Raw genomic sequence first — 27,560 nt, 5'->3', positions numbered from 1 at the left:
TTTCTTTTAAAGAAGATAATTGCCCATAGTAAAATGGGCTGCCTTGGAGGATAGAAAGCTCTTGGCACTAGGAAGTGTTTAGAGGTTCGAAAAATTAATTAGTTCAGTCTCTCCCTCAAGTCAGGACATATTTTCACTTTTCCAAAATTCTGAACAGTTTTTGGCACCAGGAGCTTTCTATGCTGTAAGGCAGCCTGTTTTACTATGGATGGTCCTAATGGTTATACACTTCCAAGACCACCTCTTGACTTCTATGCTTGGTACTATTTCTCCCTAGTTGGCCAACTACATAAAAACTTACTCCTTAGATAAGGAAACTAAAAATATTTTAAATGTGCTGTCAAATTTCTTCTGAGCCTTGCTTCCCACTCCCCCACCCCCCTTTCAGGCTAAATATCTCTACTTTCTTCAACCATTTACATATGCCATAGTTTCCAAGTTTTTATTTATTTATTCATGAGAGACAGAGAAAGGTAGAGACACAGGCAGAGGGAGAAGCAGGCTCCATGCAGGGAGCCCAACGCGGGATTCGATCCCGGTTCTCCAGGATTATGCCCTGGGCCAAAGGCGGCGCTAAACCGCTGAGCCACCCAGGCTGCCCAGTTTCCAAGTTTCTTTAAAAAAATTTTTTTTTTAATTTTTATTTATTTGTGATAGTCACAGAGAGACAGAGAGAGAGAGGCAGAGACACAGGCAGAGGGAGAAGCAGGCTCCATGCACCGGGAGCCTGATGTGGGATTCGATCCCGGGTCTCCAGGATCGCGCCCTGGGCCAAAGGCAGGCGCCAAACCGCTGCGCCACCCAGGGATCCCAGTTTCCAAGTTTCTTAACAGACCTGATTGCACACATCTGGGGCTCCAGCTTGTCTCTGCCAGTCTGCAGATAGGATTTTGTGGTCTTGAGCACAGCCCTCGTATGCAGAACAGATTGGCAGCTATCATGTTTCTTGAACATTACTGTTACTTAGAACTACATTAATTTTTTTAGCACATGTCCCCCCGTTTCCCTGCTTCTCCAAGGCTGGGATATGTGTGATTTGCCACAGCTTTGCCTCATGCCCTCGCATTCTTTCATGCAGTTACAGTTTGCCTGTGTTTTTGTTTTTAAAAAAGAGATTCATGGTGTTACATTGATAATAGGATTGGGTTTTATACTAGCAGAGATCCTTGCTCATGGGCACTTCATAAATGTTTCCTGAATGTAATTGAGTATGTAATGAACCTTTAAATGTTTACAATCCTTATTAAATGTGTAGCAGTTTGACCTAGAGTTGCCAGGCTTATAGGTCAAACATTAAAACTGATCTTCTCAAAGCCTGCCATTTGAATAAACAAGTTTACTTCAGAAAAATTTTGCATTAAAGTTTTTGTTTGAATATGCACTTAAAAAATTGTTTTTACTGAGGAAATGACTTACCCTGTTCAAGTCTGTCTTCGAGCACAAGTATAGTCTTCATTCCCATCTTCCTCTTTCCTTGCTGATAGTCTGATGGCTTTTGGTAAAACAGTTAATTAACAGAATTCTTTAACAGTCTGTAAAATTTCTAACCCAACTGCTAGTCTTACAATTTTTCTTTCGAAGTTTTAGGATGGTTATTATAACCTTTATCAGGTACAGAATATAATTAGATTCGTCTCTTTTGTCCTACCTGTGCTGTGAGGTTGACTGATACTGTATGTAGAACCAGAAGTTGGTGATGGTCATTATTGCAAAGATTAAGGAAAATGAGAGCAGTCATGTTAGCTGAATGACATTCAGGTAAATGTCATTTTTGAAATGAGAATACCATTTTACCTGAAACTTTTAAGTAAATGAATTGGTTGATCATACTCTTGCTCAAGCAGAAGTTCGATTATCTCTTATGGAGGAATACGAGAATAACTATTTATTTTGGCAATTGAAATTACTTAGTTCTTAATCCCTAACACATGGGAGGGTAAAAGGTGTGGCATTTTAAGTACAGATACTGTGTGTATTAGCCTATCTTTTTTGTTCCCTTTGCATTAGTTGTGTTAGATAGCTTGGATGTGTCACAATTTAGGTTAAGTTTGTGTAGGCCAGGGCTAGAGCTTAGGAAGATGTGGTCTTATTTTAAATGTTTGTTTGTTTTTTTTTTCTCTTCCCCAGAGGAATATCTGAATTTACTTAGAAGTATCAAAAATAGTCTGATGCCAAAGACTTTTTGGCCTTTCTTATTTTAGATGAAGTTAACATGAGGTATAGTCACCATCCTCAAGGAAATGTTTGGAGGATAAACTTTGCATCATTTCAAAGCAAATCTCTTTAATCATAAAGCCAAAAGGAAAGGATGTGTTCTTTTTTCCATGTTTCCTGTTGAATCTTAAAACGGAGTTGGAGGAGTCATGAATTGGCAAATTCCAAGAAATGAAGAATAATTTTGATCATAAAGCAAAATCTTTTCCTTTGAAGAGACCTTTCTCAGGGTAGCATAATGATGTGGAAGCACTGACCTTTGATTTACAAAGAATCTTGTAGCACCTGAGAAAGAGACCCTTAAGTAGGCTGACTTTGTAGTGATTGTCTCAAAGAATGTAGTGGTAAGAAAATCATCTGACATTCTGAAGATCTGTTTTTTTTTTGTTTTTGTTTTTGTTTTTGTTTTTGTTTTTTTTTGAGGGAGAGGAGAGACAATCTTAAACAGGCTCCATGCCTGACATGGTGCTTGATCCCGTGACCCTGAAAACACGACCTGAGCTGAAATCAAGAGCCAGATGCCCTGAGCCACCCAGGTCCCCAATCTGGTTTTGTAAAAACAGAAAAAAGTTCTTCCTTAATCTCCCATTTATTTCTATCTTGTTAATTGTCAGTTCCTTTTTTAAAATATAACTTAAAATTTTAAAATTAGGATTTAAAAAATTTGCCATCTTTAACAATTTTTAAGTGTACAGTTTAGTACTAAGTGTATTCACATTGTACAACATCTCCAGAACTTTTTCTTGCAAAAGTGAAACTCTATACTTATTAACTCCCCATTTCCCTTCCCACGCGGCCCCTGGCAACCATCATTCTACTTTTTGTTTCTATCAATTTGTCTACTGTAAATATCAAAGTGGTGTTATACAGTATACCTTTTTGTGACTGGTTAATTTCAGCATAATGCCCTGCATATGTCAATTTCCTTCCTAAATTTTTAAGGCTGAATAGTACTCCATTGTATGTATATACCACATTTTCTTTGTTCATTCGTTGATGGGCATTTGGGTTGCTTCCATCTCCTGGCTAGTGTGAATTATGCTGCTGTAAACATTAATGTGCAAATATCTCCTTGAGATTGTGCTTTCATTTCTTTCATATGTACACCCAGAAGTGAAATTGCTGGATCATAGGGTTATTCTAGGTTCAATTTTAAGAATTGCCATACTGTTTTTCTATAGTGGCTGCACCATTTTACATTCCCACTAACACTGCAGAAGGGTTCCCATTTCTCTCCAGCTACCCTTGTTTTCTGGTTTTATTATTGTTATAAAGTAATTGTTAGTTTTTTAACACTAACTGTAATGATTAAATAATTTAAGTGCCCAGGGGTGCACAGATAGATTTGTGTGCAATCTAAAAAGCTAGAGTTTTAAATGGTTTTTTCACTTTTTTAATAGGTTTGCTGTAGACTATCATTGTTTCTTGATGTTCAGCACAGCCAGTATGGGAATTTTTAACCTAGGTAGAAAAAACTGGAACATTATGGTAGCTAAAGTTGCAGATCTCAAACTTGGCACAACTATTAGGCTGATAGAAAAAAAAAAGTTCAGTAGAACAGATTGTGGTGATAGCATTATTCATGTCCTAAGAGTTCACAAATAACAGGTGAACCTACTCAACGCACTGGGATGTTTCTTGCCCATTAATGGAAATGCTCCAGAGACTGTATAATCAAGGAAGATGGATAAGGTGGTGAATCTTTTCGACTCTGTAGTATTTCACTTTTTCTGTCATAATGCCTAATTTCCGTCCTTTCTGTTTCATAATCTAGGTAGTAGCAAAATGTTTCCTTGCTGGTAAATCTGAGCGATTAGGAAACCTGGGTGGCTCAGTTGGTTAAACATCTGCCTTCAGCTCTGGTCTTCCTCCCAGGGTCCTAGGATCCAGCACCAGTGGTTCCCTGCCCAGGGAATCTGCTTGTCCCACTCCCTCTGGCCACCCCGCCCCTTGTGTGTTCTCTCTCTCTCAAATAAGATCTGAGCGATGAACCCTCCAAAAAAATGAGGGCGAAAAATCAAATGTTTTATGTTTGATATGTCATCAATAGTTTGTATCCTCTTAATAAATTGTATCAGAAATAACCTTGTAATCTGCCTCCTGCAGACCGTGTGTGTAAGAGAATCAAGTGAATTTATATAGAAAGGCGCTGGAAAGTTTTGGTTTCTGCGGGTTTTTTTTTTTTTTGCGATTTTATTTATTTACTTATTTTTTCAAAAATTTTTATTTATTCATAGAGACAGAAAGAGAGAAGGGAGGGAGAGGGAGAGACACAGGCATTGGGAGAAGCAGGCTCCATGCAGGGAGCCTGACGTGGGACTCATCCAGGGTCTCCAGGATCACGCCCTGGGCTGCAGGCGGCGCTAAACCACTGCGCCACCAGGGCTGCTCAGATTTTATTTATGAGAGACACAAGCGAGGCAAAGACCTAGGCACAGGGAGCCCCGTGCGGGACTCCATCCCGGGACCCCGGGATCACGCCCTACCCGAAGGCAGACGCTCCACCACCACCGAGCCACCCAGATGCCCCCAGGAAAGGTCTGACCTAAGAGCATGCAGGGACTAACCATTTTAAACACTACTTTTTTGGGCCTTTACCTACATCAAATGGAAGTTCCCTCTGGTGATACAGGCAGAGTAAGCCAAAAATATGCCAACAAATTTCAGATTCCTTACATTCCATTTTTCTTCTCCTCCTCCTCTCCAGGTCGCAGTCACTTGTCGCCTTTATCCCCCATTTCGCAGCACCGCGTCCCTGGAAGGTTTTCCTCCCTCGCCCTGTCTCCTCGGACCCTGACAGCTCCAGACAGCGGGTTTTGTGGTGCTTCATCTTGTTTCTCCGAACCTTCTTGGCCAGTCACAGCCTTGTCCATTTTAATTACGTTTCCCCCTCCCCCCTCCCAGCCCTGCGTCCTCCTGGAAAGCTTCCTGTCCTGCGGGGAGGCCTGTTCCTAGGTCTTCATCTCCCTGGCTGCTTCCGTGCTTTCCGGCCGACGCTCTGCGGGCCCGCGCTCCAGCGGGAGCGGAAGTGGGGCCTGGTGCGCAGCCTCACTTCCGGTAGCGTGGCCTGCGCCCGCCGCCATCACCGGAAGAGCCCGGATACCTGGAAACGTTCTGTTGGAACTTTGTTCCGCGGGAGGAGGGACGAGGCAGAGGGTGGCCTTTTGGGGGATACTAGTGACTGAACTGTGGGCTTCCAAGGAAAGATTTGGCGATTAGCTCACCATACTGGTATGTTATTCTTAATTATCCCCCCCCCACACACACTATAACTTTTTTTTTAACCCTGGTATTAGTATGTTCCTTGAAACGTCCCCTTGTGACCGTAAGAACGGTGAAAACGGCATGTCCTTGGACGCCTTTGTTCGTAATGGTAGCAGCAGCTCCCCAGTCTTTTTTTTTTTTTTTTTTTTGAGATTTATTCATGAGAGAGAGAGGCAGAGACACAGGCAGAGGGAGAAGCAGGCTCTACGCAGGGAGCCCGACAAGGGAGCCCGACGTGGGACTCGATTCCGGGTCTCTAGGATCAGGACCTGGGCCGAAGGCAGGTGCTAAACCACTGAGCCCCCCCGGGCTGCCCCGGATGTCGGATATTTAAAAATAATAGCCCGACTTTGCCCAAAGTCTTATTTTTCCTAAAAATGCGTTACTTTCTTTTTCTGAAGCCTGACTGTGGTTTTTAAAAAATTGGAAAGGGTAATAAGAGGACTCAGGTTAATTTTGGTAATCATAGCTGGAAAACCAAAAACCTCATAATATGTGATGTAAAAAAAAAAAAAAAAAAAAAGTCTGCATAGGTAATGATTAAGAGTCCAGACTATGAACTGCTTGAGTTGCTTTTTAAAAAAAAATTTTTTTTTTTTTTGAACCCTAGACTCCCTTGAACCTTTGTTTCCTCTTTTGCAAAAGAGCTCTTTTCTCATAGGGTTGTGGTGTGGGTAATTGAGTTGAGAGAGTTCTATACTTCTTACCTGAAAACCTTGGGACCAGACGTGCTTCAGAGTCTTTCAGATTTTAGAAGGTAACACAGCCTGTAACCCACAGATGAGACAGCAGGCTCTGTAGGGTCTAAGGTAGCAGCACCTTGATAATTAAGCATAGTCTAGTGAAAGTTACATGGAGTGGGATAAATCAAGACTATTAACAAGTAAACATCATTTAGAGTTGTGCTCTACTGCCCAGTGAGTTTGCACCTACGACCCCTCCTCGCTCATCACAAACTAGGATTTGAGAGCTTTTAGGTTTTGGAGTTGTGGATTTAGGATCTGTGGATCTGTGGATGGAAGCATTTGTAAACACCACATAAATTTTAGTTGTGTGCAAAACTGATTTCTTTCTATACTTTATGACTTTTGGTTTGTCGTTTATGCGAATGTTAAATCTTTGTGGTTTAAAGTGGACACAGTGCAAGCCACACGTAACTGTAGGTATTTTTCACGTATCGCTGTTTTATTTGGGTTTCAAGACCACTCTTTCTAGTTGTGAAAGGACAAGAAGGATAAAGTGGGGCATAAAAGTTCTGTTCCTCTTAACTCCATCTGGCCTTTCCTACCTCCTTATGGAACGTTTGCTTTTGTTTTTAAAGATTTTTACCTACTTATTTGACAGAGACAACACAGGCAGAGAGAGGAATGGAGGTGGGAGCAGGAGAGGCAGACTCTGCTGAGTGGGACTCCTAACTCTGGGCTGGGTCCCAGAACCCGGAGATCATGACTCTACATGGAGGCAGATCCTCAACTGACTGAGCCATCCAGGCACCTCCTCATAGAACTTTTTAAGACCATCTACTTCTAAGATTTCATATAACTTCTGAAATGTTTTGTTGTGACTTTTGCCTTGACTTGCCTTTCTTATACACACACATTAAGTTATGCACACACTGAAAGCTATCCTGTGGATCTTAATCCTTTGATCTATTTTGCTGTTGATGGATCATTTCTGGAATATTTGTTGGTATAGAAAAGTCTAAAGTTTTAAGTAACTTAAGCACTTTTTTTTTTTTTTTTTTTTTTTTTTAAATTCATAAGAGACACAGAAGGAGAAGCAGGCTCCCTCTGGGGAACCAGATGCAGAACTCGATCCCAGGACCCCGGGATCACGACCTGAGTTAAAGGCAGATGTTTAACTGCTGAGCCACCCAGGAGCCCCTAACTTAAACATCCTTAAGATTTTCACTTTTCCTTCTTTCTCCCTAATATTTATAATTTATTTTCAGTTTGTCTGTAACTGTATTTGTGTGAGGACTTTGTTAAAGAGGCAGTGAAATCAGTTAAGACATACCAATGTGGTGTACTAAGCATTACTTGGAAAGTTAGGTCAGAATTATCAAAGATCACCCACTTGAAGTAAGTCTTGTTTTTTCATATAATTAATCTATTACTGCCTTACATTATAGTAATTTGGTGTATTAATTTTGAAAGTGACTTTATTTTTAGTAACTCCTTCTAGTTCACTTTTTCATTCATTATGGTTAATTAGTGAGGTAGATTTAGGTCATTTAGTACATTGAAAATAGGAGACTGCTAAAAATCTTCTAGTCCTATAACAAGAAACAGGAACAGCAATTGATAAGGTGGAGCTATTTTTGTTTGATTGCTACTCAGAAACCAAAGAGGTTATTCTGGAAGAAAGTAAGGTATCTTAGGTGCTTCTGTTTCTAGTTTCTATTTAAAGATTTAGTACAGGTAGACTAATTTTTCAGTCAGTTTAATAAACTTAAGCTTAAAAGGGGATGATATGTAGTTATAAGAATAACTTCTGGTGTGTATGTGTACATGCATGCAGCAGGATATTAAACTGCAGCAACAAAAAACAAGATGTGGCTTAAACACAACACCTTTCTCACGTGAAAACCCGGAGTTGGTGGTAGGTTTGTTGCTCTGCCATCTTGAAAAGGTAGCTTTCATCTTCTGGTCTAAGATGGCTGCTCCAGTTTCCACCATCATGTCATCTTGACAGCATGGGAGAGGGAAGATGTACTCCCTTTATATAGGCACAACTTAGAACTTGAAGGCGTCACTCCCCACATCACAGGCCAGACTTTTGCAATATAGTCCTAACTAGTAAGCGAGTTTGAGAAATTGTGTGCCCAGCTAAAATGTAAAATAGGAAGAATAGATACTGGAGAATATGGGCACTTGTTGCTAAACTGTATATTAAATGCAGTGTTTAGTTAACTGTGAATAGTTATCGTTATCAATATTTACCCAAAGAAGGAAAGATTCACCTTCTCTTCAGCCATTGGGATCCATAAATTACTAGCCTTGGGTAGCCCTAAAAAAATTTCCTTCCAATCTGTCACATATGGAGAGATATTTCCTAATTCTTAGTTTAAGGAAGACTTTGTAAGGATAAATTACTATTTAAAAAGTGAAACAGATGGTTAAAAAACAAAAAGGTTAGAAAATAAAAGTCCTGTATCCAGCTTTCATTGGGCTACTTCTACAAGTTTATTGTGTCAAGTATACAAAATTGCACCTGCATGGTGTTTTCAACTAAGTAATGTGTCTTAGACCCTTCTCTATATCCTCAATATAGATCGACCTCATTTAAAAAAGAATTATGAAGCATTTATTTGGGGGAATTTTTTAATGTTGCTATTAATATAACTGTCACATACTTCATTTGTGATTACATTTTTTTGCCAGATGATGAATTATAGATAGCTCCCTGGTATAAACAGGAGATTTGAAAAGCCTCTTAGTTCATTTTGTCCTCTTGCCTCAGAAACCTATAGTCTTCTGGTGTTCCTAAGTTTTCTCTGAGCATACACATGTGCTATTAGAAGTAAGTGGGCTCTGCCAAGAAGAAGGAACAAACAAATGAAATGGTTTACAACTACAGTGCCCACTACTAACTTCAGAATGAAACGTTAAAAAGATGTTGTTTTTTAAAGATTTTATTTTTTCACGAGAGAGAGAGAGAGAAGCAGGCTCCATCCAGGGAGCCCAATGCAGAGAGAGAGAGAGAGAGAGAAAAGCAGGCTCCATCCAGGGAGCCCAATGCAGGACTCTATCCTGGATCCCAAGATCACGCTCTGAGCTGAAGGCAGATGCTCAACTGCTGAGCCACCCAGGTGTCCCGATGTTTTCTGATTATAGATAATTTTTGCATAATTCTTTTCTGTTAATTAGAACACTAGGACTTAACTAATTGGCTGCATGTCAGTAAGGCAGAAGACTAACCTGTACTTGTTTCTCACATACCGTTTTATGCTGTAGTATTGAGCATGTGTGAAGTCCTCCTTTGCATAGCCTAGTGTACAGTGTAATGTTCTTGGTGGAAGATTTCAGGATGCTTGCAAGCTGATGCATTCTGAGTATTTGGCCTCTGTGCCCTGTCATTGACATGAGATCAGCACTCCCACTCTTTTCCATTCCTTCTCTTTTCTATGTTGCCTTTCCAAGTCAGGGTACCTTATCTATCAAGTATAGAATTTGAAATGGAAGTAGAAGTACATTGAAGGAAAAGGGTGGCTAGTAAGATTTGGAAGAGTATAGAGAGTGAGCAATGGGTTGAAATAGATGTAATTGTTTAGGGCTCTTGAACTGAGGACTTGATACTCAAGGGTCAAGTCTTGGTTCTGTCACTTTTCTAGTTTTGTTAAAAGTTATTGAAGCTTTCTGAACCTGTTTCCCCATTTATAAAACAGGCAGAAATAAGACCTAGTTTATCTGGTTGAAGTTCAGATAAAATTAATGCATAGAATAAAGTGCTTGATAGTATATTTAGCAAGTCTCATATACAACTCTATATACTGTTTCTTCTGCATGCCTAATTTATCAAAATTTTGTGAGACCATAATCCTAGGTCATCCTGCCTGCCCTTGCTCTGGAGTTGAAGTTAGGCTTAGAAATTGGGGGATGTGGCCCATTGTATATTATATTCACCCAGCTAGTAATTCTGGAGGAGGACAGAACTTTTGCAGGGGGGGAAACAATGATTAGAACAGTGTTAATTTCACATTATGAGGCTTTTGAAAAGTTTACCATTCTGGCATGTATTCCTTACATATGTTGAGCCTAGTGAAGAATAAATGGAAAGAAATATAGGAAGAGAAAGGAAAATGTGAAAGACCAACTTCCTAACATTTTTAAACTTGAGGTTTTTAGTTAAAACAGGAGATCTCTAACATAACTTTACTTTTCTGACTTGGTCATATGGGACTAAGAAAATGTTCTGATCTTGAAAGAATTTGAATAGTTCCCTTTCTCCCTCTAGCTCTTTGGTCATCAAGTCTGTCCTCTTCACATAGCACCTCCTCTCAGGAGACAGAAGCAAGCATTGTCACCTCTACCCCACACACGTAGAAACTGGGCCTCAGGGAGGAGCCTAACTGTTCAGATGTGACAGGGAGGTCAGATTCTTGGGGATTCCTGCTCCTCTGATGGTCTCTTCAGCATTTTCTCTGAGTACTTTTCCATTGTTTTGGAATGAACTCATTCAGGATCAGAATATACAGTTTTATGGGCAGAATTTGGTTTCAACAGAAAATCATGAAAAATTACAATTTACATTTAGTTACACTCTAAGTCAACTAGGATGTCCTGTTTAGAAGCAAGGCTCCAAGCCTTTTTAAAGAACAGTTTATCTTTCTTTTAAACAAATGGAGGTATAAGAGACACAGATGGAAGGCAGGTTGCCACATCAGAATAAATTAATGCACGGTTTCCTTCTCCCAAATAACTTTCCCTTTTAAAATGAGGGGTGGGAGAATGGATTAAAATTACAAAATTTTAGATTAGTCATTTTACAATCTAGAAGCACGATGACTAGCCAGCATTTTGTTTTTTCTAGCCAGCATTTTAATACCGGTTTTAAAATAGACTGCTTTAAAAAGCGCTGGAGGTAGAATATTCAACCACTTGCATGGTAGCTCCTGAGATTTAATAATGAAACCATTCAGCATGAAATGAATTTATAGATGGACAATGTTGGGGTTTATATTCTCTTCTGAGTAGCCTTAGTTTCAGTCTGGTGGCAACTCTAGATGGTTACAACCTGATCTGTTGGCTTTTTATTCCTTATACCCAGAATGAGACTTCGCAAAGAAGGTAGGACAGACACCGTGGGTGGCCACTGTAAGTAGAGGCCACAGGGTATGAGCAGGATGGCATGTCCATACCTGTGATGTTAGCTGGAAACTCCAAGGTGCTCAGTGAATGGCAACTTTTGGTAGTTTCCCTCCAACCAGCTCAGGTCTTAAGTCCCACCCAATTCAGTCCTAGTTACTGCCTTGGGATTCATGATAGTTGGATTATAGGAAGTCATCACCTAAAATGCCACATAGTATTTCCAGAACTGCATGACTATGAAAAAATAACTGGAGTTGTAAATGCTGGCATAGTCTTCTATAACAATATAGGTAAATGTAGCTATTGATCTGTCACTTCTGGTTTGATTTGGTTTCTCATTGCCTGAAAGCGAATAAAAATGTTTTCTTAGAATTTTTAAAAAATATGTATTTATTTTAGAGAGCACGTGTACGTGAGTTGGGGGATGGGGAACACAGGGAAAAGGGGAGAGAATTCTTAAGCAGACTCCCCTTTGAGCACAGAACCCAATGGGGCGGGCAGGGGGTGGGGGGACTTGATCCAGGACCCCGAGATCATGACCTGAACCAAAACCAAGAGCTGGCCACTCAATTGACTGAGCCACCCAGCCCCTCCTACCCCCTCCCACCCCCAAATGTTTTCTTAAACTGAGAGATAACCTTTCATTTGAAAATAGAAAAACTTTGGAGTTAAAATTATTTTTCTTTAGCCTTTTATGATACTGATGAAAGGCAGGTGTCTTTATTATTTTTTTTAAGTATTTTATTTATTTATGAAAGACACAGAGAGGCAGAGAGAGAAGCAGGCTCCATGCAGGGAGACTGGATCCCCGGTTTCCAGGATCACACCCTGGGCCGAAGGCAGCGCTAAACCGCTAAGCCACCAGGGCTGCCCAGGTGTATTTCTTTAGTAAAAATCCTACTACATATATTAAAATAAGAAGAAACATCAATAAGCATAACTAGCCATCATTTAATATTTTTTTAAAAGTCTACTGCTTTAAAAGTCCTGGAGGTAGAATATTTAATCACTTGCTTGCCAAAAGAAAGGTTCCAGTCTGGGTCTTGAACAGGCCCTGGGTGCTTGAATGTAGCAATTTTTTCTCTTAACCAGCTCTGTAGCAGAAGTAGGCAGGCCACAACACATTTCACTGGCCTAGCCTCCTGAGATCTTCAAATTCACACCTGCCATCCCAGGGCCCTAAGCCTCAGAAGATTTTTTTCCCCCCATACTTTCCTAAGCTAATGTGTGATAGATTTCATATATAAAATGATATCCATCAGGTTTTTAGCCACTGACACAGGGTCTTTAACTCCTGGGGTTTTGTTGATTAGCAAGAGTGAACTGTTTCTCCATTATTTTGTGAGTGCTTTTGTAATGGTTTTGAGGAGGCTGTCAAGCAAAGCAAGATTGCTTTGCACAGGAATTAAGTTGAGAGTCTGATAGATGTAGATGATTAGCTCCCATTATCTCAGACTCTCTAGAAGTGTGAATAAGGCTAGGGTCCTTTCTCAGGGAAAGCTGCCATGTTACTAATGTCTCCCAGCAAGAAACAGTGTCGGTGATGGATATAGACTGAGGAGAATGAAAAACAAGTGGGAAAACTAGAGATTTTTGCAGAGTTTGGAGGCTAATTTTATTCCTGGAAATACTTACCTGCTTGTTTTTTATTTTTTATTTTTTAATTTTTATTTATTTATGATAGTCACACAGAGAGAGAGAGGCAGAGACACAGGCAGAGGGAGAAGCAGGCTCCATGCACCGGGAGCCCGACCTGGGATTCGATCCCGGGTCTCCAGGATCGCGCCCTGGGCCAAAGCAGGCGCCAAACCGCTGGGCCACCCAGGGATCCCCCTGCTTGTTTTTTAAAATCAAATAGTTAATTCTATAAATATATGTCCTGGGTACCACAGAATAGTTTGCTGCTTGTGGTGTTAGTTTAGGAACAGTCACTCATTATTCTATAACTACTATAAAGTATTTGGTTCTGTTTCTTTTTCATCATTTAGTTACAGTAGTAGTTCAGGCTTTCTCAGATGTCCCATCTCTCTGTTCAGCTTCTAGGAGTGAAATAGTGGTCAAAGGTTATTAGTGCTAAAATACAGAACTTATTCTTACGTGCTTTTTCCTTCGTAACTTTTTTTTTAAGTTTAATTGCAGTATAGTTAACATACAATGTTTTATTAATAGTAGGTGTACAATATAGTGATCTTCCTCTTTTGTGAGTTGCCTCAACAAGGCTGCATTCCTGCTAACTCACTATAGGTTGAACTTAAAGGTGATAATGAGAATGTGTTTTATGGTCAACAGTGCTTAGATATGAAAAATCTACATGTTCTAGAATATAGGAAACAAGTTCCAGCAAGTTTCAGCTTAGGGAAAGCAAGAAGGAATGAGTAGTTGATGTTTGATGTGCCGACATGATTGTACTGAGCATCATAGTTGACAAAGAATTCATCCAAACCATAATAAACAAAACATTAGCTGTCATGCAGAGGAAGGAGAGATGGAGAATCTCTAGGTTAGAGTTAAATGTTCATCACTGGCATTTTGTGCAGATACTAGATAAACATGACTGTGTTGGCATCTAAAATTTATTAGCTTTTCTTTGTGGCTCCACCCACCCTGAAGAATTTTCTATTCTTTTAGTGCCTAGGAATAATCCTTCTCTTGTTTCTTTCTACATCGTTCCTGTAATTCTGTCATCTTTAGCTTCTGTGGTGATGGCTGGGTAAAGATGCCAAATGGTTCTTCCACAAATTTCTGCCAGTCAATGGGATGTTTATAGTATTTACTGTGGGACATATACCAGGACAAATAGCTTTTAGCATCAAATCATTTATTTATATCCGATTGTGGGAGGCTGACTTCTGGCATTTGTTGATGTTATGTGAGGGATACTTACTCTTTTCATCTAAAAACTATCTTTTTCATATTTAATAGTTATTGTTTGTTAATTAAAACTTCAAAATCTCCCTTCCAAAATGTCAGTATCTCCTTTTAGAAAAAATTATTAGTACTCTTCTTAAACATATCATACTGCCTTTGAAGCATGGCTGTTTGGTTTGGGTATCTTCTTCCCCCTACCATGTACGTTCCTCAGAGATACCAAGCTTTACCAAATCTATGTGACCTCTATAGTAGTATTTCTCAGTGTGGGTTCTGTGTGTTTCCTGTATCCATATCCTGTAAAGCCCTTGATAAAATTGCAAATTCCAGAGTCTTGGCCTTAGTTAATCAGACTATTCAGGAATGGAGACCAAGGATCTTCATTTTAAATAATCATGTTCTCTTTTTTTATCCTTCCTTAGGCATGTTAAAGTTTGGGTGATTGTTCCTGTAGAATGTCTCTAGTGTGGTCTGTGAACCTAGCAGCTAGCTAGAAATGCAGAATCTCAGGCCCCACACTCGATCTACTGAATCAATCTACATTTTAACAAATTTCTATGTGATCATTATGCACATTCAAGTTTGAACACTGCTTTTCAAGTTCTTACAAGTAGTAAGTTCTTGTTAATCAGTATTGCCTGTTCATTGATCTGCATCTTGGATATTCTTTTTTTAAAAAACAAACAAACCACCCACGAGCTTTTAGCTTCTCAGAACTTTAGGGAGTGTGTCTGGAGAATTATTCTCATTTTCAATGAAGAATCATAGTAAGAATTCATTGTGTCACAATTTAAGCGCAGCCTTAGTGATTTCCTCCTAAATAAATGCAGAAGTACCTCATAAAATATAATTGCAAATCTGTTTCTCATACGAAAGGGTCTAATCCTCTCTGCCTGTGTGAGATTCACTCTGGGTCTGGCTCAAAGGCCTCTGCTCCAAGATCAAGCAAAGTCTTCGCACCAGGCCCTATGGCATTTGGCAGTGAGGAGCTTTCAGGGGCCACAGCCTCATCTCAGTGGGAGTAAGTACAATTGAATGTTATTTGTATGTTCTTTCAAAACTAGAAAACCTTCCTGTGGATTTGGTAATATGCTATATTACTATTTCCCAAATATGTCTGATCATGAAAATCATCTGTTGCTTGTAAAAAAAATTCAGAGTCCTAAGCCTGAATCAGAATTTCTGAAGAGTGCAGTCTATTTTTTGATCAACGCCCTAGACTTTCTTGCTATCAGGCATATTTAAGAAACGCTGAATTATGTGATCTTTTCTCCAGAAGATTAACTTTCTGAATAGATTTTTAGGAGCTCATAACCTCATCCCTTTTGGTTTTCTTGGGCATACAGTGCCCCAAGAGCAGTAGAGAGGTAGTTCAGGATTTGTGAATTGAGTACTGAAAACCAGAAATGGAGATCACTAAGTACTGCAGGATACTGTTTGTCAGGCATTTAAAAATAGTTGATTAGTTACTTCAAACTTTCTATATTCCTTTAAAAATCTCTTAAAGTTGGGAGTATTGTCTCTTCCATATGTAAAGGGAGGAAACAGATCTAACATGGTGAGATGACCAGCATCTAGAGATACTTGAGGGGTGTGTTTGTGTTGTACATACACACGCCTATTGCATGGAGGAGATGAGGGATTAAATGTGTGCTTTGCCATCTCTAAAACTCCTTCACATTTAATGCTAGAATGTGCTTCAACTTCAGAGGTAAAACTTGTAAATAATAATTTACTATTTAGAGAAATAAATTATGCTTCCCTTTCCTTGTAATTAAACCGTTCATGGGCCATCTTTTCTGAATTTTGCAGAAGAAACCTGGTTTTTAGAAATGGTGTTGACCTCTAATTTAGGATTAGAGTCATATTTGTATCTTGTGTGTTAACATGAAAAGATAATAGCTATGAGAACTTTTAGAATCTATTATTTGTGTAAATCCATAACTAGATAGTGTTACCTAGTTTGGGATCTCAAATTCTTGTATTTTATCAATCTTTTCATGGTTTTAAATTCTTAATTGTTTTTGATGGATAGATAGGAAAAGGAACCTTGGCCTCTTAGAGATAAAACCTGACATTTCTGTGCAACTTTAAATACTATCCAGTCATGCCTTTTTCCAGGTGAATGTCATTTTTAAATGTCAGATGCAAGGAGGAAAGCTCGATCCCTAATCTAAGACGATTTAGATCCCTAATTCAAGATGATAGTGATAGGTACAGTACATGTTCTCAAGGAATTTATGCTTTAATTGGAAAGAACTTAACTACAGCCTATGAGATAGGGAACAGAATAAGACCTGTGACTGTAGTACCAACAGTGCAACAGGAGTTCAAAGGAGGGAAAGAATTGGAGCAATTGTAGGAGGCTGCTTCCTTGGAGAAAAAGTAGACTTGATTTGGGCTTCTAAGTCCAGAAGTGAGCTTTCTACACAAGTAAAGAGGAAGTATAAAAGGAAAGGTTTTTAGCTTGAAATTAAGCAAAGCGTGGTGTTAAGACTGACCCATTAGACCCCAAGGAAGAAAAGTGGCAGAAGAGAAGGGCATCATAATTATGGAACATTTGAAGGTGAGGGACTCTGGAATTTTGTTATGTGGTAGGAGGAAACTAATGCATGTTAGCAGCGCTGATTTCGTAGTTTCAGGGATGTGTTTAATTGCATTTCCAAAATTGTGTATGTCCATTTACTGTTTTTAAAAATCTTTGAGCCATAAGGTTAATTTCATAAATCTAAAATTTGTGATGAATGATATACTCTCCAGCACTGATTAAGACATTCAGAGGGGAAAAAAATGATGCCTGTGCTAGCAGAAGGTTATGGGCCTGCTATCCAAGTGCTGCTTACACCTGGATGGTACCATGTCAGAGGAAGTATGAGGTCAGGGATACATGTGCATCTTCCCTGGGTCCGTGGTACCTGTGCTACAATTTAATTTAGCAAAATAAGTATATTGTATGTGGTGTCAACCATACTTAAAAGATTTTTTAAGTCAGGGGCACCTGGGTGGCTCACTTGGTTAAGTCACCAACTCTTGATTTCAGCTCATGATTTCACGGTCCTGAGATCGAGACCCTTGTTGGGCTTTGCACTGAGTGTGGAGCCTGCTTGAGAATCTCTCTCCACCCTCCCCGCCATTGCACCCCCGTCCCTGTCTCCTCGCATGCACCCTCATGCTTGTGCACTTGTGTTCACTCGCTTGTGCGCTCTCTCAAAAGAAAAGTCACGGGTATGTTGTAGTTCAATATATACATACATTGTCTTAGAATGTAAAACCTTGTGATGAGGTTTTATATTCTCTTGTATTCAGAACATTTGGAAATTCTTCATGAGGCTCCAAATAAATTACATTTTAATAAATAGCTTAGATGGGGCCATTTGGAAGAATGATCGAGAAGTTTTGGCACAACAGAGCAGCATATCTGGGATGTTGGTTGTATCTTTATTTGGTCATATTAGAACACAGACTCTCTGGCACTGCAGTAACTGTTGTGGATGTGCATATCTTAGTCTGTGTTCTGGCTAGAGCTGGGCTGGCACAGCCAGGTTCCAGGGAGATCACTGACAAGTTGAGTCATGTCCACTATGAAAGATCCTTCACATGCCCCAGGTTCTCTGAAAATTTTTGAGAATTTTTCGTCGGTTGGAGAGGAACCGTTTTGGAAATTGCCTTAGCTGTTTGAAATTTACAAAATGGAAAATAATGAGCTGGTTTCTGTAAAATATTCTGTTGTGTACTCTGAGTATGTTATGTTACAAATGTATATTCTCGTTCACATGTTAAACTTGCAGAGGAATTCCAAGTTTCTGAAGGGGAGTGAAAGTGGTTGAGGTAGTGTGAGTAACATTTCACTCTGGAAATCCAGGATTAATAATAAAATATTTCTCTTAAGTGATACGCAGTTCAGTGGCCATGCTTTTTATTTAATAGATATTTTGGAGTACAATATTTTAATATGGGTAACTTTTCAAATTCTCTTTAGGTGGCTAAGTAAAGGCCCAGGTTTTAGGACTTGAATAATTTCATTCTATAGTATTCATTCAGTATAGTATTCATCAGCAAGAAGTGTTATCAGCAATTGAAGGGCTCTGTTTATTTAATAAAAACTTGTGTGTTTAATATGTGCGGTACTTTTCTAAATGCTTTACCAACACTTACTTAAACCTCTTAGCAAGCCTATTGGGTAGGTATTATGTCTCCCATTTTATAAATGAGGAAACTGAGGCTCTGTTTATTCATAAGTTGTCCAAGATTAATCAGATAATGTTGGAGCTACAGTTCAAATCTAAGCAACCTGGGTCTGGAGTTTGTGTGCTTAAGCACTCTGCTCTGTGAAGTAATTCTTGCTTGCAAGGGAGAAAATCCAATGCAAATAGATTTAATTGTGACAGTTAGGTCAGGGTTTATGATGATCTGATTGCACATTAGTAACTCTGGAGCCTGTTTACCTTGTTTTGCACTGACAACTCTGCCAGATTCTTTAAGTTTGTAGTTTAAGATGTCACTATGTTTTACTATAAGGATCATAAATATGTAAATATCTCTAGTGAAATAGATTTCAATGGCTTGATTGAGAGGTTCTCAGTGGCAAGAACTCTAGATCATCTTGACTTGATGTCTTTTGACTCTGGTATGCCTTTACCAAAAACCTGTCCTTTCACTATACTTTTGGAGTCGGGAGGAAACCTGGAGACCAACTCTTCCACACCTCCACATTATACATAAGAAAATGGAAGCTCAAGAGAGGTTAGTGCCCAAGCCCTCAACAGCTAGTGTTGAAGCAGAAATGGAATTTACACCATTAGGTTGAATGTAGCAGTATTTTCCATCCATTATAGTAGTTGAAAAGTTAGAATGCTGTTAAATATCTAACCTGTTCTTAAATATTTTAGATCCATTTATAAAGCATATTTATAATACTTTTGTTAATGTAGGTAGTTCCTCAAACTTCACTCCTTTTTTTTCTGACACCGGTTATACTTTTATTATGCCTAGGTTAACACATATAGTCCTACTTGTGAGTCATGCCAACTTTTGAGACCTGCATCCCTTTGCATAAGTACATACACATATGAGTAACATATAACCTTAAGTACTGACTTGATTCGAATGACCACATAAATTTTACAGACATTGGTAGCTATCAAAACCATGTCTTGCTGGAGAGGTAGTGCCTCTGGTAGGCTGGGGGATTATTAGTTGTAGCTTAAATACATTGAAGTTATTCTGGATTTGGAAATTCCTATAATTGGAAAAGCTGTGATAATCTAAATTTAAAAATGGAAGTTTGCTCTTTTACTGGAAGAACATGTTATAAGCAGTAGGCTTTGCAGTGTTTAAAGGAAGTAACTAGTTTATGAATTACAGGAAATAGCCAACTTAAAGTAGGTGGTATTCCAAATATTCATCTTTCAGTCATGTAGTATTTTAAGTATTTCAGCCAAACAAATTTTGGCTGAATGAATTTTCACATAAACACAGGTTTAGAAAAGTGGGTGGTTATTAAGTAGTGAGCTTACCAAGTCCCGGTTAATACAAAATGTAGCCTGCATAGATGTCTGTCCTCTGAATTTCCTTGGGCTTGACCCTCTTAGTCTTTTCTCTGATGGTAGTGAAAAATAGCCAATACATACTTAAAATACCTTTTTTAAAGATTTTTTTAAAAGATTTTTATTTATTTATTCATGAAAGACACAGAGAGGGAGAGAGGCAGAGACACAGGTAGAGGGAGAAGCAGGCTCCATGGAGGAAGCCCGACATGTGGGACTCGATCCCGGGTCTCCAGGATCACCCTGGGCCGAAGGTGGTGCTAAACCACTGAGCCACCCAGCCTGCCCAAACTTAAAATATTTTTTAATTTCCTGTATCGTGTGAGCTCTGTCTGGAGTGAGCTATAGATATTAAAGTGGAACATAACTAAGATATCCTATACTATAATAAAAGGTAGTGATTGACTAAATCAAGAAAATTATAATCTAAGTAAAACATACTTACCTTTTTAAAAATTGGATTTATTTTGTTCTAATGTCTCTTATAATTCTGAATCTTACCAATTAAAAACTTAATGGGAAAATGACTAATCTTCTGGCAGGGCTTTATGATAGAAATGCATACTAACCCATAACTAGTATAGTTTTTCATTCCAGTTTTGCCGGCTGATATAAATGTCTTAATGTTTATGTAATTATTTGTCAGGTTTATTTTTAAGTATACACTTTGACTAAACTTCACTTTGAGATAATTGTAGGTTCATATTACAATTAAAAGAAGTAACAGAGAGATCCTGTTCCCTTTACCTAGTTTCCCTTAATGGTAGCATCTTGTAAAATTAGTGCAATATCACAGTCAAGAAATGAATACTGAGAATCTACCCACTTTGTTAAGATTTCCCCAGTTTTGCATGTGTGGTGTTCTGTATAATTTTATTACATATACAGGCTTGTATATATACCACAATTAAGACCTAGAGCAGTCCCTTGGGGGCGCCTGGGTAGCTCAGTAGTTAAGCCCTCCATTCTTGATTTTGGCTCAGTTTGTGATCTTAGGGTTGTGAGATCAAGCTTCTGATTCCACACCCACTCTCTGGGGCGAGAGGAAGCTATAGAAGGAATCCCATTACCACCAGGATCCTTGTCATTGCCTTTGTACAAAGGTGTATTCTCTTCCACTCCTCACTCCTCCTTTGTCCATAACACTTGTAAACCCCTCATTTGCTTTTCATCTCTATAATTTCATCACTTCAAGAATGTCCTATAAAAGGAATTGTACAGTATGTAATCTTTCAGAATTGTTTTGTTATTTACTCACCATAATTCCCTTGAGATTTATCCATGTTTTTTGTATTAATAGTTTTTTGTTGCTGAGTGATATTCCATGGTAGCGGTATACCACAGTTTGTTAACCATTCACCCATTGAAGGACAGTTGCTTACTTCCAATGTTTGGTGATTATGAATCAGACATTTCTGAATATTTGTGTACATATTTTTCTGTGATTATAAACTCATTTCTCTGGGATAAGTGCTCAAGAGTACAATTGCTCGGTTGTATGGTAATTGTATTTTTCTTTTTTCTTTTTTTCCCCTTCTTTCCGTCCCATCATTTCTTTTGTCCTTTCTTGTTTTATGTATGTATTTATGAGAGACCCAGAGAGGCAGAGACCTAGGCAGAGGGAGAAGCAGGCTCCCTGCAAGGAACCTGATGTGGGACTCCATTCCGGACCCCAGGATCATGACCTAAGCCAAAGGCAGATGCTCAAGCAGTGAGCCACCCAGGTGCCCCGCCCCCGGTAACTGGATTTTTTTATGAGAAAATGCCAAACTGCTTTCTAGAGTGTTGTATCTTTCTTAAATTCCTGCCAGCAGTGTATATAAGAGATTTAATTTCTTCACATCCTTTCCAGTGTTGGTATTCTCATTATTTATGTATCCTATAAGATCCTACAATCCAAAATGGATATTAATCAAGTGGGTGATTTAATTGAGTTATGGGGTACCAATCAATGTATAATGTAGCTAAAATATATACAATAAAAAGTAGTGATTAAACAAATCAGAAATGTCAAATTGAGTAAAATATACTTTTCATGTACCTTGAATGATGCTTAAGAAGTTAATCCATGCTTTTAATTATTGTTTAAAAGAGGGCAGATGTTATGTCCAAATTTACTTAGCTATTTTAGGGATTGATAACTTGCCTAATATCACTTCAACATTTGTTACTCTCCTTGATTAGGAATACTAAACCATTTGCCTTTTTTTTTTAAATATCAAGAAGAATAAAGAGATTTTCCCTTTTTTTTATTCAACTCTTGTCACATGAGAAAAAAGATGAGGAGGATGCATGAGCAGCAGGAGGGTGGGGTCCTGGCTAGAGTGGGATTTGCTCCTGGCCTTCTAAAGAAGTAGAGAAATAGTAATGGAGGGACTCCGAGGTACACTTTTGAGGTTCATAATATGGAAAATACTTAGGCATGTTAATATTCTTTTTATTATGCAAACTTTTTCTTTTGCCCATTTTAAGCCTTTGTATAAAAGTTGCATGATAATATTATCAGTTGCAGCCTCGTAGGATTGCCTTTGGAGCATGAAAATGTATCTTTTGAATGTGGTAAGCCATTTCAGCGTTTGCTGAGCCCTTACTCTAGGAACCTGGTCCTGAACTTGAGGCATTTCACATCTATTAATTTATTTAATCCTTCCAACAAATCTGTAAGAAATTACCCCAGAATTTAGCAGCTTAAACAAAATTATTTCATAGTTTCTGAGGATCAAGAATTTAGGAGAAGCTTTGCTAGGTGGATCTGATCTAGCTCAGTCAGGGTCTCAAGAGATGCAGTTATCTGAAGAACTGACTGGTGCTGGAAGACCTTCCAAGATGGCTGCCTCACATGGCTTTTGGCCAGATACCTATGAGTTCCTATCATGTGGACTTCTCCATATTGTTTCTTGAGTATCAGTGTGACATAGTAGCTGGCTTCCCCCAGAGCAAATGATCCAAGAGGGCCTGCTTCTGCTGAAGAAGACACCATGCCTTTTGCAACCTAGGGTTAGAAAGTTACACACTATCCCTTGTGTGTGTGTTAGAAGTGAATCACTAAGTGAAGCCCACCCTGAAGGGGACAGGAATTAAGCTCCACTTCTTGAAGGGAAGAGTACAAGAAATTTTGTGGACATACTTAAAAACTGCCATAAGTAGCTGCCAAAAATGTTATCTCCATTTCCCAGACTGCAGAAACTTCTGAATGGGCTGGTTAAAGGACTTGTTCAAGATTCGTAGCTAGTAAGTTACAGAACTGGGATTTGAATCCCAGCAGCCTGGTTCCACATGAATGCTTATTTATTTTTTACTATGTATCATTTTTATTGCCTTGAGTACTTAACCTTTTTGAATGCATATAAAAATCACAATGACTTTATTTCTTCTTACTCCTTCAGATCTGGATGTTCATAAATTTTATGGTTGTCTTTTATGCCTCAATCCTAGTACTGTGACTCAATTTTTATTCACTCAAATAGTTCATTGTAGGATACTTAGCATCTACTGCTGTGTAGTACTAAGATGCTCACCAGTAATCTTGGGGAAGAATATTCAGTTTGAAGGTGAGCTGACCTACCATCAAAGAATTTGAACATGTTTGTTGGGTTATCTCCCACAGCTAAATATTTGGAAACAAACATTTTCACCACAGCTTTCTAGTTATGTTAGCTATGGTCCATTGTGGATGGTTATTTAGAATACATTGCAGACTTGCAGTGTGAAACTTGCAGTGTGATGAAGTTCCTCAGATAAACTTTATCCACTATTAATATCAAAAACACACACACACACACACACACACACACAAACATAACGTTAGAGCCCTGGACAATGTTGGGACCATAATCTGCCAATGTCTAATTTTTTTAAAGGTATCCTGTAGGACTATGAAAAACTGTACTGTTGGGGATAGTTTTTTTTTTTTTTTCCTCCTGTGTAGTCAGGAGAAGTGGAATGACTTTTTTTTTTTCTTATTTTGTGAAGCAGATCTATTCAATCACCCAAAATCTGCAGAAGGAGAAAGAAAAGACTTGAGATTTTGATACGCTCTTTTTCTGCTTGTGTTTCATTTTGTCAGTGCATGGAGAAGTCTATGTGGATAGCTCAGATAATCTTTTGGACATTCAACTTCAGGGTACGCTATAGGATTAAAATCCTAAGGGCAAATGCACTTTAGGAGATTAGAATGCAAACTTCTGTTTACAATACACTGCATTAATGAATACATTTTAAAATCTTTGTTTTAGCAATACAGGCAATGTAATTGAATGAAGAGTAGGATTCCATGGGCTATCCAGGGTTGAAACAGAGTAAACCATCAGAAGTTGACTTAACAGGACTAAGGGAAACCAGGGTAGATAAGGACTAGAGTTAAGGGGGTAAAATGTCCTTCTTATAGGGAGCTTCTTACTGAATTCTAAGAACTTGACAGCCATGTACTATGTTTGGCAGTGTTTGGTTAACTTCCTAATAATGAACTTAAGTTCTTACATGCACATGTTTATGTATCTAGTTTCCTATGTAGGCTAATTCAAACCCTAAATTCCTGATTTGCCTCTGGTACCCACCTCCCTTTGTATCTGGCACTAAGCACTAAGGAAATTTAATAATGAGGCTAAGGGCCCACATGTACAGGCACATCTGCCTATTCTTGAGTGGTTTCACATCCTAGAAATTCTCAATTTGTCTCTTATCCTTTAGATCTATAGCAGACATTGAGGTATGGACTACGTTGGACTTTGGTCTAAAGCATTTCTATGAAACTGGGAGATAGGAGATGGATTATAAAATGACATTAGGTTGGGTTGAGCTGTCTCAGTGACTATAGCAGTGTGGTATATATACCCAGTACTAACTTGCTGTTCTTACTTCCTATGCACATTCTGAGCCCTGCACATATGAATTTATGGAACCATGGCGGCCCCTCTTCTATCCGTGCTCCCATGAGTCTTCTAGCTTCTTCCCCTACTCCTACGGAAAACTTTCTAATGACTTTGGCAAAGTCAGTCTGGTATCCAGGGGCCCTAAATAAGAGTATAAATTTGGTTATCCTACAGATGGTGATATTCTACAACTGAATATCACTTAGGGCAGATAATAGTTAGATTTCTCAGAACTAAGAAGGCCTACTTGTGGATAATTATGTTTTAGATTATCAATTTAAAACTTAAACCTAGGAGTTCATAACAAGGTAAGTGACCCCTTTTTATCCTATAGTTAGCCAATAGTGTCTGTAGCAACCTGGCCTTCTGAAACATAACCTCTCTTTCCTGAGCTGGAAATGGAGTGTCTTCAAGTTCAGTAAGTGGCCAGGAGAGTGGAACTCAACTACCTATTACATCTTGAAATCAGTGCCAACAAGAAACTGGGGCTTGACCAAACGCTGGTCAGTTTGTTAAGCTGCAACCAGAATTAAATTCCTGGCAGCAGACCATTTTAATAATTGTGGTAATCCATTTTCTTTCTTTCTTTCTTTTTCTTTTTTTTTTTTTTTTTTGTAATCCATTTTCATAGTGGCAAGACACAAATCACAAATGCAATAAAGCCATCTTTGGGAGTGAGTTGATGGACTATCCTCAGGTTCGTTGCTGCAGTTTGATGTTTTAGGTGATGCTTACAGAATGAGCAAAGAACAAAATCCATCCATACTTAATTTAAAAAGAGTAATCAGGGTGTAAAACTTACAAATAGGGCTCTGAACCACCCCCAACCCACGCCCATTGCCTTTTGTGTTAAAAACAACCCAGTGCTAGGGACGCCTGGGTGGCTCAGTGGTTGAGTGTCTGTCTTTGGCTCAGGGTGTGGTCCTGGGGTCCCGGGATCAAGTCCCACATTGGGCTCCCTGCATGGAGCCTGCTTCTCCCTCTGCCTGTGTCTCTGCCCCCCCTCCCCCCCCCCCCCCCCCCGTCTCATGAATAAATAAAATCTTTTAAAAATAAAAATAAAGAAATCTAGTGCTATGGGGTTTATGCTCCCACAGATATGTGGAGCTCTTTCACTTTTCTGTCCCTGAAACCAAGTTTGTATTACATGGTCTATCAGAAAAAGGATGGCACTTCCTTGGGGGTTGGATAGTGTGTGATCCCTCTGTTCTTAGGTGGGGAGTTAGGTTGGTCACAAAGCAAGAAGATCCCTTAGACTGAAACCAGGATGGTCTTGCCCTTAGGGCCTTAGTCATTGATGCCTATTTTTGGTATAAGGTACAAAGAAACAGATTCATAGTCAGAATTGAAATATGAAGCAAATTACATTATTATATATTTCTGCTAGGTCAAGCTTGTCCCTATGGAGCAATAGGCAGAAAAATGAGATACTCTAAAGCACCAAAGAAGAGGAGACTGGACCCAAGGTCACATTTTCAGATGAATGAGATCTATTTGGATTTGGGTTCTTTAAGAAATGGTTTATCCTTATGGATATTTATTTATTTATTTATTTTTAATTTTTATTTATTTATGATAGTCACGGGTGGGGGTGGTGGGCAGAGACACAGGCAGAGGGAGAAGCAGGCTCCATGCACCGGGAGCCCGATGTGGGATTCGATCCCGGGTCTCCAGGATCGCGCCCTGGGCCAAAGGCAGGCTCCAAACCGCTGCGCCACCCAGGGATCCCCCTTATGGATATTTAAATACTTACATGTATAAATATATAAAATGAAAGTTCTCTAATTCTGCCTTCCCTCCCTGCTATTAATACAACAGTAATTTGGTAAATATTCTTTCAATACTACTCACCCCCCCTCCCCCTTTTTGGGAGCATATACTAACTTATAAAACCACTTGAAAGAATTAAACTGGGGTTATGGGCAAATTCTGGTGCTTTGTGTTGGACTTAATAGGAACCTTGTTGTCAATAGACATGGATATCTACTTGGCATTTTAAGTGTACAAACTAATGAGTTTGAGTAGCTTTTCAAAAAACTTTGGATTACTCATTCGTAGTTGTTAATTTTGGATTTTACATAAATATGTTTAAGTCCTTCTGAATTGAAATGTGATTTTTACTAGTAACTATATATTGATCCTTCTTGCTATGTTAATGAGCGTATAGTCCTTAATTTTTTTGTGATCTTTCGGTCTACATGAATTTCAGTCTTTTTTCTCCCTTGATTCTGATCAGTTTTTGTCACATTTCTTCTAAATTTCTGTGTCTTATGTTAACCTTTCTTGCCTTTTTGTCCTATTTATCATTTGGTGTTGCTGATATGATGGTTCTTGGAAATTTGGTTGCCTCATTTTGTTTGCCATATTGTCACCAGAGGTGTTGACAAGCAAACACTGCCTTCCATGAACACACAATGTTACTTAGATTTCTAAATAAAGATTTATAGACTGTACACTCTGCCTAGGATTATGCTTACACAGTACCAAAGAAGAGACTTCAAACTCTAAAACACTCTTAAAGCTCTTACCTGTGAATATATCTGTATGATTCAAAGAATAGTTACTCCAAAAGAATGACTTAAACATATAGCATGTTTGAAAGCTCCTTTTGGAGTTTACACTTATTTATAGGTTTAGGAAAGTGAGTGGATGGAGAGAAAACTTGCAGAGGATAGATTATCATGGAAGCAGGTCCATGGGCTTTACTCATTAGAATGTTTCAAATGAGTCACTTACATAGTTATTCTTGAGTCCTTAGAACATGAGAAATAGCCTTTCCCAATCCTGTGAATTTAACATGAACCTCAAGAAGTCAGCTCAGAGCAGCTAGAAGTGATCTCCAACATATTTTTATAACAACTAAAGCACAGAAAATGCCCATAGATAGGCCAATAGTGTTTGGACACTGTGGTGTTTACCAGATACAACCACTGGCTGAAAAGTGTGATTATTCTCTATTGAAACTAAGCATGTATCTATCTATTTGG

At 38.8% G+C, this 27,560-nt stretch overlaps 2 protein-coding genes across 36 annotated transcripts in view; one reads left to right on the top strand and one right to left on the bottom strand.

Moving 5' to 3' along the window:
• LOC125752615 (uncharacterized) overlaps nt 1-5,396 on the bottom strand; it is a 132,496-nt gene extending 127,100 nt beyond the window's left edge. For 3 of the 5 annotated variants that reach the window (XR_007402570.1, XR_007402569.1, XM_049094689.1), the window contains exon 1: nt 4,891-5,396. Coding sequence is in view for 1 of the 5 variants with exons in the window: in XM_049094689.1 (XP_048950646.1) it covers nt 4,891-5,044 (154 nt within the window). In the remaining 4 variants the exon portion in view is untranslated. Of the gene's footprint in view, nt 1-1,416; nt 1,493-4,816 lie in introns of all 5 variants that reach the window. The other 2 variants (XR_007402568.1, XR_007402567.1) reach the window with 2 other exon arrangements.
• The window catches only part of RBPMS (RNA binding protein, mRNA processing factor), a 172,820-nt gene that overhangs the window by 42,228 nt on the left and 103,032 nt on the right, over nt 1-27,560 (top strand). The window lies entirely within an intron of this gene.

This window comes from Canis lupus, chromosome 16 (assembly GCF_003254725.2).
Source record: "Canis lupus dingo isolate Sandy chromosome 16, ASM325472v2, whole genome shotgun sequence".
NCBI lineage: Eukaryota > Metazoa > Chordata > Mammalia > Carnivora > Canidae > Canis > Canis lupus.
The sequence above is the reverse complement of the archived record's forward strand: the minus strand, read 5'-3'. Positions and strand labels throughout refer to the sequence as shown.